Source organism: Diadema setosum, chromosome 9, assembly GCF_964275005.1.
Source record: "Diadema setosum chromosome 9, eeDiaSeto1, whole genome shotgun sequence".
NCBI lineage: Eukaryota > Metazoa > Echinodermata > Echinoidea > Diadematoida > Diadematidae > Diadema > Diadema setosum.
Window position 1 is genome coordinate 25,200,871 of NC_092693.1, and position 11,520 is coordinate 25,212,390.

The 11,520-nt window shown below is 38.2% G+C and overlaps 1 protein-coding gene across 1 annotated transcript in view; it reads right to left on the reverse strand.

Annotated features, from left to right (window-relative positions):
- The window catches only part of LOC140232940 (rifampicin phosphotransferase-like), a 62,175-nt gene extending 51,684 nt beyond the window's left edge, over window positions 1-10,491 (reverse strand). The window contains exons 1-4 of the mRNA XM_072313049.1: window positions 10,165-10,491; window positions 8,208-8,467; window positions 7,170-7,238; window positions 746-859 (exon numbers count right to left, since the gene is read on the reverse strand). Of these exons, the coding sequence (XP_072169150.1) occupies window positions 746-859; window positions 7,170-7,238; window positions 8,208-8,467; window positions 10,165-10,491 (770 nt within the window). The remainder of the gene's footprint in view (window positions 1-745; window positions 860-7,169; window positions 7,239-8,207; window positions 8,468-10,164) is intronic.
- Window positions 10,492-11,520: the final 1,029 nt, after the last annotated feature.

Sequence of the window (11,520 nt, forward strand, 5' to 3'; positions counted from 1 at the left end):
TCCTTTAGCTATTCCAGTAAACTGTCACCATTTGTGATACCGTGCATCACATGGAACGTATACATAAACCAAAAAATCTGTTAAATATGAAAATACTGTGTATTAAGAAGAGGAAAAAGTATTAAAAACATACTGTTTTTGTTTTGTTTTGTTTTGTGGGGTTTTTTTGAGGTGGGTTGTCAAGTGTATCCTTGAAAAGGATAACATTCCTATAATTTTTAAGTTATAATTAAAAACATACATGTATCTCTGCAAGATTATTCAATTTGATACTTCTTTTGAAACCATCTTTTAAGAAGTCAAGGTCAAGGTTTCCTGTTTCTTCATACTTCACTAGCAAATTTTATTCATGTCAATTCAAGATAATGGCAGAGCAGCTTTAAAGTTGTTTCAGTATTGTATTGTCTTTATAGCCTGACCCTCTCAGTTACATATCTAATACTGAGAAGTGAAGGAATGATATTGCTAGGATGTCCCTTCAATGTACTCCAATGTTTGAGTTATCTTCTGTCTTTGGATCAAGGGTCTAATGTAGTCAGTACAATATGACCAAAACTGACATATCTACAGTATGAGTCACTAGGTTTTAAGCTACAGTGGATCTATTTCTTGAGTCAGATGAATTCTCTCACGGCGAGTTACAGCAGAATGCTAATACCTGTACTTACAAGCACTTCAATAAAGAGGAATGAGGATAGCGTTATTGAAGGCACAGCTGTATCAACATAAAATCTTGCTTGCTTACCCTTTCAACTTGTGAAAGAACTCTCTGCTCCATATTTCCCTCGCCACATTTGCACCATTCTGCCAGGCACTTAGATCAGTATCAAAGTTGAAGATAGGAGTGAAAGCTGCCCACCTACCAATTTACAGAAGAAAAAAGAATATGATCCACATCCACATAATAGATACACATTGTAAGTACCACCACAACAGCAAAAACTTAAAACAGGCTACTTCAGTGACCAAAATAATCTGACACAAAATGTGCGTAGAACAGGCACCTATATTGAAACTGGTGTACAAGCTTGAAACTGTATGCACAGAATTAAAGAGATTAAAGGGGAAGTCCGGACGATTATCAGCCGTTTCCCGTGTAAAGAACAATATTTCATGAACCTATTACCTTTTTCCCGATGAGAAAAGACCATCAGATACATTTACTATGATTTTTTGAAAAAATAACTTAAAGGTAATTCTTCGTGTTAGAATCCGTCGCGAGCAGCCCTTCGTACTATCTGTCCCAGGATGCATTGCGCGTGACGTATCAGGCTCAGTTTCCTCAGCTGAGAGCACCACGAGCGCAGCCCAGCTACGCATCAATCTCCCATTGCACTACTGACTACGGCGCGGTATCTGCATGCCTGCCAAGGGCTGCCTAGTTGGCGCTACCGCAGGAGTCCGTACACCGTTTAGGAGTAATGTTGCCAAGCGCTGTATTCCTTTATTCAAATCATCTTCGATATATATATATTTAAAATCCGTCAAAGATTAATGTAAAATAGTCGCAATTTTATGACATTTTCATTTAATTGAAATATTATATATATTATAATATTGCCGTACTTATTTGTGTCCATCCCATCACTTACATGTACATTCATCGGCTACTGTATTATTGCCATCACAGTGATCAGGCATACATTTACAGAAGTACGTCTGCTGCTGCCAAATGCTATCACAATCCGCGATTGTTGTTGTTTTTTTTCGACTTCTGAGTGTGAACAATCTGAGTTCAGTCTGTCAATTTCGGAATTATTGCCTCTCTTGTTGTCCAGACTGTTGAGTATGTCTGACGGTGGTAAATTACGACTGTATAACTTTGAACCGGTGGGGAGTATGACGAGGCTGCATCGAGTAGTATTTGTAAGTTTTGACATCAAAGTTGTCAATTCTAATATTGGAGAGCCATCTGGCGCATCTTTCCCGCTCATTTTCTGGGTTCGGAATGGCAAAGAAACTCTTCTTCTTGCCAAACGCTTGACACATCGGCATTTTCGCGTGCGAAGTGAAGCAATAACATAGAACATACCGCGAACATCCGTGGATCCGCTGCATGGCCGGAACCACGCGGTCATGCTGTCACATGATCTTTCTAGCCGGCGTACAGAAATTGAACAGTTACGATTCAAAATTAGTGATGCAAAAAAATCGATTGTGACGAGTTGGGAGGGTATTTTTTAATGAAACTTGGTCATTTTGGTCTATGATTTATGTAGATTCTGGTGAAATTTAATCAAAATCGTCCGGACTTCTCCTTTAAAGGGAATCTCTCCCCTAAAATGTAGATTTGAGAGGTGTGAGAGCATGTCCTAAGAACTCCAAAGAAAATTCTATCCCATCACAAAAAATGTCCCAAACTGTGAAATATTAATTTTCATAAATCAGCACGCACTAGTGCGCGCTGCAATAGTAGCCAGATCTGAAAATAGTAGCCGCACGTAGACCATCGGTGTGTGCACGTTTCCTTCGTTCGCCTCTGTCTGCACACAGCTATATTGAATACTGCCTATCGGTATCTCCCCATCGAGACATATGCATCCGCATGAGTAGAGGCTGCCGCAGCTGCGTGGTCGGTGGCCAGGCGCGGCGCGGCCTGGTAGCACCAACCTAGCTGTGTACGTGGACATTTGCGTGTTTTGAGAGTATCGTAGTACACTAATCATACAGAAAATTATCAAACTACACAATCGAAGGTAGTCCATAAGGCCAGAGACTACTCTTAGATCAAGGCGCATCTAATTTTTGGCATTTTAGAGATTGCTCTACGTCTCTTTATACACTCAACCAAAAAAGTAAGTTCCCCCCTAGCAACTTTTTTCCCATGCATTTTGACATTTAAAGCATTTTTTCACACCAATAATGATATCTGGTGGCAATGATATGCCATTCATGTTATGAGGAAGGGTAATGAAATTTCCTATCCATTCCCACTTGAATTACGAAAATCAGTAAAATACTTTTTGAGATATATCCAAAAATGCTGGGGGAAACTTACTTTTTGGGTTGAGTGTATATTGCTATATGTCTGTATGTGAGTAATGTTGCACTGTTATATTTCATAGGGATATTACCAGAACAATAACCTACAATGTCAGAAAACTAAATTTTTGTGTACAGATACACTTGAAGTATTCTGCTTTCAACATAATTTGTCACTGGTTGAATGTGTACCATATGTTTTTATAATAGGTTTTCCCAGAGAATTCCATTGTTTGTCACTCATTTTCACATATCGTTACTCAAAACTGTCTTTAACAAATTGTGAGATTGTGACAACTGATTTCACATTGACATATTCTTATTCATTGAATGTGCATACATTTTTGTAAATGGCTATTCAATTTTGTCTCCAAGCATCTGTCACCATTTTATATAGATGTTTACATATAACTGTATGGGCAAACAAGTTCATGATAGAAGCATTCAAATCAAGTTTGTAAGATATCCATTTGAAAATAACATTACTTCTACCACATTCTAGATTTAATGTTACTGGTAAACACATCTCATTAATTTTAATTTTTAATCTTTCTTATTTTTTTTTTTAATCTTTTTAATCCAATCTAGTCATGTTAGCAACAGCAAACAAGGAATCATGTTCACTGGAAATGCAAATCCACTAATTATGCTGCTGGAGATGAAGGATGATCTGGCTGAATTTCTCCAAGAGAAACTCACAGTGAGCACATCAACCTTGCCAGGACACTACTAAAATGACATGTTCACAACTTTCAAGTTATTTCTGATATTGCTTCCAATATGTTCCAGCAAGGAGGTTCAAGAGAATGGAGTCACAACTGTCATATTTCCTTTGAAGTCACGTTTGATGCCGCCACCCGAAAGTATTTGAAGCATGTGGCAAACTGGATCTGCCGCGCAGAGAGGAAGACAATTGACTCATGTCTCATTGCATAATCATCAGCCACTTTCTAACGAAAATATGTCTTTGTGATGGTAATTACTTTTCGCCATTCCTACTTATAAAAGATAGGTGGTATATACTGGTAAAGACACGGGGATGCACGAATAGAAATTGCGCAAAAAATGATGACATGAAAATCCAAAATTACTTGACTGGCCGTGCCCGGCCACTAATCTGATATATCTATTAATATATAATTATACTCGAAGATTATTCCATATCAGTTTTATTTGGAGGAATCAAGTGGAAAAGCAAAAAACCGGCTTTCCAGGAGGGTACAGTTTTAAACACTTTCACATGATACAGCTCTGATTTACACTTTTGCACATATTTCTTGAAGGGCTTGACCTTTGTTTAATGAGCTTTATCATTAAGTGAGATTTCGTTTCAGTTAATAGATAAACAAACAAAATATAGCCAACATTAAGTTAACGTTCAAAATGAATCTTCAGGTTGCTTAGCAAGACGGCGGCATCAAACCCCGTCACCAAAGGCACAGATGCATCTGTGGAATTCTTTTGTACATCAATAGAAAAGTGACAACTGTTCGAATAACTACAGCCAGTTGGAACTCCATCTCTTAAACCTCCTTGGTTCCAGTAGTTGATGTCACACACAACTCTTCTTACCAGGCTGAGAGCGAAAAAATAGTTGCGCGAAAATACCCACTTTTAAAGTATATACATTGTGTTTGACAGGTGGCTGCTCTGAACAGAGTTCTTCACATGGCTTGTCTCTCGGGGGGGGGGGGGGGGGGGGGGGGTAAGTAGCTGCATGCAGTACACATACTCGCTCAGTGTATTGATGCTGTGGACACACAGTGCATATTTGCATTGTCCGCACAGTAGACGAGAAATGCCGTTGTTGTTTGTTCGGCGTTTTCGTTTAATATTTCCAGGTTAGCATGCCTGTACAGTGACAGGGCGGGGGGGGGGGGGGGGGGGGGGGGGCATGCAGTACACATACTCGCTCAGTGTATTGATGCTGTGGACACACAGTGCATATTTGCATTGTACGCACAGTAGACGAGAAATGCCGTTGTTGTTTGTTCGGCGTTTTCGTTTAATATTTCCAGGTTAGCATGCCTGTACAGTGACAGGGCAGTTAAACTGCACATTACTTGAATATGAGACCATTCTGAAGCAAATAATTTTCACACAGCAATAGATATATGTACTCTTCAATGAATCCTACAAGGATTGGAACAATCATCCCCCAGCATTCCCACTGATTCCCACTGATCAGTTACTAGCCATTCCCTTTAACTTCCGGTTATCGACCGGCCATTAATAAGCCTCTTTTCTGGCGGCAAATTTGATGTGATCCCGAGGTGACCGTGAGAGATAATGAAAAAATATGAACTAGAAATCGCTATGGCGACTGATGCCTCAGCCATAATGCATGATTCTCCCAATAAGTATACAGTACAATGTCTTCACAATATGTGATGACAGTTTCACATAACTGGCAAAATATTGAAATGACAAGTTTGTCAGAAATATCTTGAATGTTCACTTTCCTTGAACTGGGTTTGCTATAACTGTCTAAGAGTGCAGGTACACATATTTGGGGAATTGAGGATTTTGACTTGACTTTTTACTTGACCAGAGTAAGAGTTATTGAAGTTTTTGTAGCGTTACGGACAGACGACGGACGGATGGACAACAGACGGACGAGGGATGGACGGACGGCAGACGGACAGACGCCGCAGGCGATCCCTTAGTCTCCCCTCACCTCTGGTGGGCTTGACAAAAATTGAATAGCAAAGTGTTTACTTCCATTGATGAAGGGCAGTTTGCCATTCAGTTTCAATAAAAAACAACTTGACACAAGAAATCTTAACTTTAATAAATATGCAATTCCTGCTGTGTGGAACCCCAGTGATTAGGTAGATATATGGTGTCTGTCTAGCAATCTGGTTGATTTGAGTCACACCTCAGTACGTATACCCATGATTTTTGTCGTGGCTACTACCAAAAACTGAATAACTGAGATATCCAGAAACGTGGTGTCCTAATAAAAGGTGGGTAACATTTTTCATTAAGACCACTTCGTTTTACTTTGTATTTGTTTATTGATATCTGAGCCATTTCAAATTGGATCTTCATAAAATAAACTTGGAATTCCTCTAGTCTTAGAATTGTATGCTCTTTAATAATTAAATTACCGGTAAGTGGTTTCAAATCATCTTGAAAAAATGTTGAAAACTGAATCCCCATTTCTACGAAATTATATCATCCCTTTAATGCTGATTTTCATTGTGTATTTTGGCATCTCCCCCTCCCTCTTTCTGTAAATTGTTCAGTCAAGTACATGTATTGTTTCAAGTGTCTATAACTCAAAAGTAGCTGCAAAGTTGGGATGCTTTCTGCCAGATGACTGACGATTTGTGTACTGAGAGACCTTCCCAGCTAGCTACATGCATTTACATGCAATATGTATGATGTCCCATATGTAACATTATTTAATTGCCTAATAAAGAATATTTCTTTTACTATTTTTTCTTCTTTCTGTGGTATCTAACTTCTTTAAACAATGAATTAGAACTTCCCAAAAGGGCATTCAAATAACCTTTGGAATTTCAGAAAAACCTAAAAAAATTACCTCACTTTGTTACGTATGGGACATGTCATAATAGGACATGAGCTAATTTGCATAATCATTTGCATAATCCCTAAATTTTCAAACCAAGTTAAACTATTTGATGAGCTTTTTATGTCCACATATTGATCAAATATCATTTGCTTTCATTTGAATAAATATGAATTTTTATAAATGTCCCATACGTAACGCTGTATTTCACATTTGTAAAAATGAAGCCCTTGAAATTTGCATAAATTTAAATAATATCATATTTTCCTCCCTGGAAATCAAAACTTCAACTCATAAGCTTCAAAATGATACCAAACATGTCAATATTGAGCAAAGATGAAATTTTGCCTTCTGATGGGACCTTATCTTGGACTTGCTCGTTTCTATCCCCACGACGTCTCTATCTTGAGTAGATTTCTATTGTGCGTGGTTTGCATGAGCGTAGCCAACTGCGCGACCAGCCCGAAGACTTCGGATGGACGATAGACGGACAGACGCCGCAAGCGATCCCTTAAGTCTCCTCGCACCTCCGATGGACTCGACAAAAATAATATTGGTAACTCTGTCAAAGATTTATGGCTATTATGAGCCATCTTAATGATGGGCATAAACTTACTAGTTGATATACAAAAGTAAAGCAATTCTCACTTACATGAAGGAGAAACGAACGTGAATCAGAGGTCTGTCACTTTTTGACTTGGTGTTCTCCTGGAAGCCAACCCTGACAAATCAAATGAAAGAATCAAAAGAAATGTGGAAAATGTGAACAGTAAACTACCAACAAAGACAGGCAGCATATCATTAGTAAGTGGTCAGTACAAGTAGCTACACTCGACACCTATTATTTGTACACAACAATTAGGACAAATACAATGTAAGTTACAATTGGGGTTATCACTGCATTTTCATTAAACCTTAGCTGGGCCAACTGTGAGGTGGAAATTTGAGTATTCAAATACCCTCTACATGTTTTGGCTGTTTACATATTTCATGCTGATAAATAAGTTTGTTGAAAGCTTGAGTCTTTATGATCACTTCTCTCTTAAAAGTGAAACTATTCAATAAAATTATAGTTTGTTTTTGACATTTGGCTTTCACTTTTTTTTTTTTTTTAGTTTTGAAAGATCATTTGAGATCCTCTCATTCACATCTATGCAGTTTGCCAATTCTTTATGAAAGAAGTGGCATAGAATGAAAACAAAAGTTAAGGAAAAAAAGTTTAACCTCTAAAACATGTGATGGTAGAGTTCTATTGTCATCATTCCTCTACTCTTCAAAAATCAGTTATCCTATTTCCAGCTCATTACTTCCATATCAAATAGTGACTTTGTTTTATTTCCCAAACATAAAGTTATGAAATAGACCGCATGTTACATAGCAGATTATAAATTCTTTCGAAACAGAATTTGTCATGGCTTAGCAGTACCGGTAATTAGAATTTAATTGTTTTAGTTGTGCTAACAGTAATCATAGTCAGCAGGTCAAGACATACATATATTTCATATTAGTTATACTTTTAGAGTGACCCTCCTAAGTTTTTATCTCTACAGGATTAGTCTGCTCTTTGCCCTAACCCCACCCCCCCCCCAAAAAAAAAACACAAAAAAAAAACATATAAACAACAATTGAAGGCAAGAGTAGAGATAAAAATCTTGTGTTGACGACATTTACTACAGTGTACACCACTCACTTGCACAGTCCATTGAAAGAAATCCTCCACAGTCTCATAGGTTCAACAACCTCCATGTGGAGACCGCCAGCCCGAAATCCTGACCCTTTATCTCCCTTCAGGACCACACAGTCTGGGTACTGAGGCAGGACCAGGTTCCCGATGCCTGGAAGGCCAAGAATAAACCAGCAGCTTTTGCATCCCCTTGGATGGAGCTCCACCTTTGTGACCAACCATTCCCCTGTAGGACTGATGCCCCATGCATATACAGAATTGAAACCCTGGAGAATCAGATTGACAGAAATATGAAATATTATTACCGATGTAACAACAGTTGCACGTACATCATATTTTTTAATGAAATACATTGGAGTGTGGCGTGCAGAGGTAAATCGGTACAACAATGTTAGTAATGAACACAATGAAATACATCTAATCATTTTGACAATACAAAAACTCCTGCAAAAAGAACCCGGTGGGTCTAGTGCTCACCTTAGTATCACAAGTTCACCTTCCTTGTATTCTTGGAGATTATTACCTGGTAATATACAGGCTTGGGGGCTTTGGGGAGCCTCGGGGTGGGGGTATGGAGTCCATTTATAAATTCTGTCACACTGAAATTAATACCTGCCAATTTTATAGAAAATGTGACCATGCATCTTTAAAAAGAATATTCAAAAGTGAAATTGGGACGTAATTCGGTACTAACCCCAAGAGGGCTACTCATAGATCGGCCATAAACCAGCTTGAAAGTACACTCACTAATGTATTTACTCAAAGCAATTCTGGCATAATAGAAGACTCTTTAGAGATTCTACATCTTGGGGCGCTGGAGCTAAATCTGGAAACTTTTACACAATTATTTTCTGTTTTGGGGTGGGGGTACAGGGCTAATTTCAATGGACTTGGTTATAAATGGAGGAGAGGAGATGTATCTTCATTTTTTTTTTTCATTGTCTCCAAGAATTCTTTGCAAGTTATCCTTTGCACTATTGCTCCATTGAGCACTTATCCATTCTGCAAAATATTCAACACTTACAGCACTGCTAAAAGCCCTACAAGATTACAACCCAAGTTACTAGTGATATAAATTGTTTTTATTTGTATACTAACTTATAAAATATTTCCACCTGCTTACATACCATTACCTAGAAAACTACTTTCTACAACTTGTATGAATTGGCTTCAAATTTAATGCCACTGAGAAAATAGGATGGTGGTGAAATAGCTTCATACAGGTTGCTCATGCTACATTTTCTGGTGAGTGTAATTTGTTTGTCACTGCAAATTTACACTCTCTTCCATATCACATGACTGCTTCAACAAACTCTAAATTTTTTTCTCATGTTGTGATGTGATGACAGGCATACATTCATGATACAATATATCAAGACATAGTCTGCCTCAATGCCTTTGTGTGTGTGTGTGTGTGTGTGTGTGTGTGGATACTTTAAAACTTCTATAGAATATCAATCCAATTTCATATATGTTTCAAGCACTCAAGTTCTAGAATTTTCCATGCATTTTGAATAATTTACACTACAATACACAGATTGCTTTAATATCATTTTTTTTATGGATTTGGAGGGCATGCAAGGTCAGCTATATATTCAAACTAGTTGATTACCAGTCCACATTGTATCATGTTTTGATCTAGGCAGTGTATGTCAAAGACAACTGCAACTAAGAATCTGACTACACACAAGTACAGTACAATAAGGACTTCAGCAGGATTGTACAAATAGATTGATCCTCCTTGGGGCTCCTTGACACAGCTAATCATGCAACACTGACAAAGAGCAAACATAGACTTTGATCATGAAACTAATTGTTAGAAGTCACATAAATGGCTGTAGTCTATCAAGTTGATAAATAGGGCATCTTCAAGGGTTGATTACATACAAAACAGTGTAACATTTCTTATATCAAAAAAAAGAAAAAAAAAAAGGAATGCAAAGGAATAAAACACTGCACTTACATGGGGTTTGTCTGGAACATCTGTAATAAATTCCATGTCCTCCTCTGTAGCCGTAGCAGCCTGTCCATAACCCACACTTGCTGCTTCCACCTTCCCTCTGTGTGCCTTCTGCCTGCGGCTCCTCCACTTTCTCAGTAAGATTGAGAGGTATATGAACACTCTCTTTGCGGTAAACCATCTGCCCGGCTGGGAGTATATGCCTTCCAAGGGAGGTGGGGTGATGTTGAAAGCATCAAAGAAGAAGAGGGCCAGGAAAGATGCAAAGCCTACACAAATTGTTATGAATGGAACTGATACAGTCCCATCATAACCCTGTATCAGCTCCATATGTCCAATGGCAGTAAACAGTATCTGTCATATGTCTGTAAAAACAAGGACAGAGAATATAATTATAATGAGCTCAATTTGATAGAAATTTACCATTTCATTTTTATAAGAGAAATATTTGTCCACAATTCTGTGACCCTCTTTATCTTGAGCCCTTAATGCCCCCAAATGAGATTGTTTTTGTAGTTCACAGAGGACGGACAGGTTGGTACCGTAGTCCACCTTTGCGAAAGTAGCTAAGAGGTAAGTCCTACGTATGTACTTGTGGTTATTTTCACGCGACTAATTTTTCATATTTGGCACTGTACAAAGAGAATCGCATGTTTTTAATTCCACAGAATCAAGACAGTAAGTTCAGTAACATATGGCAAGCAAAAATTATTTGCATGCTTTTACTTTCACGCTAGTTTCTGGTTGCGCAAAATGTGCGAAAATTTAAACGCCGCGAAAATTTCCACTTTTACAGTACTGGCACTCCCTTTTCACAGTCCACTACACGAGCCATCGAACAATTACAATGGAAATATCCATCGGGCGCAAGGTATAAATAGAGCGTGTGCTGATCGCCTCATAAACTCTTTTGTTTTATACACATATAAAAGATGCACCTGAATGGGGTCAGCGAAATATTCCAGGAGTTTCACCAATCAAAATTTGCTTGTGTTTTATGCATACCACAAAACTGACATCTAGAAACAGGCCCTAGATTCCTACAGTAGTCCCTCTCCATTCTAAAGTCAGCCCAGTGTTATCATGGTTATGTCTTCCTTTGTCTTGATCGAGTAAGGGTCGATATGGTTTGTACAATTTAGACTCTTTATAGATCTAGTCTATTAACAACAGCTAGCTATTTCGCAAATGACTGCCTCGATCGACTGTCGTACAGTGAGTAAGCAAGCTACAGTCAAATCGTCATTGAAAGTTTACATATGCAAAGAACAGCGACACGTTTCTCTAACTCTCTTTCCGAATCCAAGTTACGTTTGTAGTAACTAATGTTACCATCTAATAGTAATAATAGAAACTAAT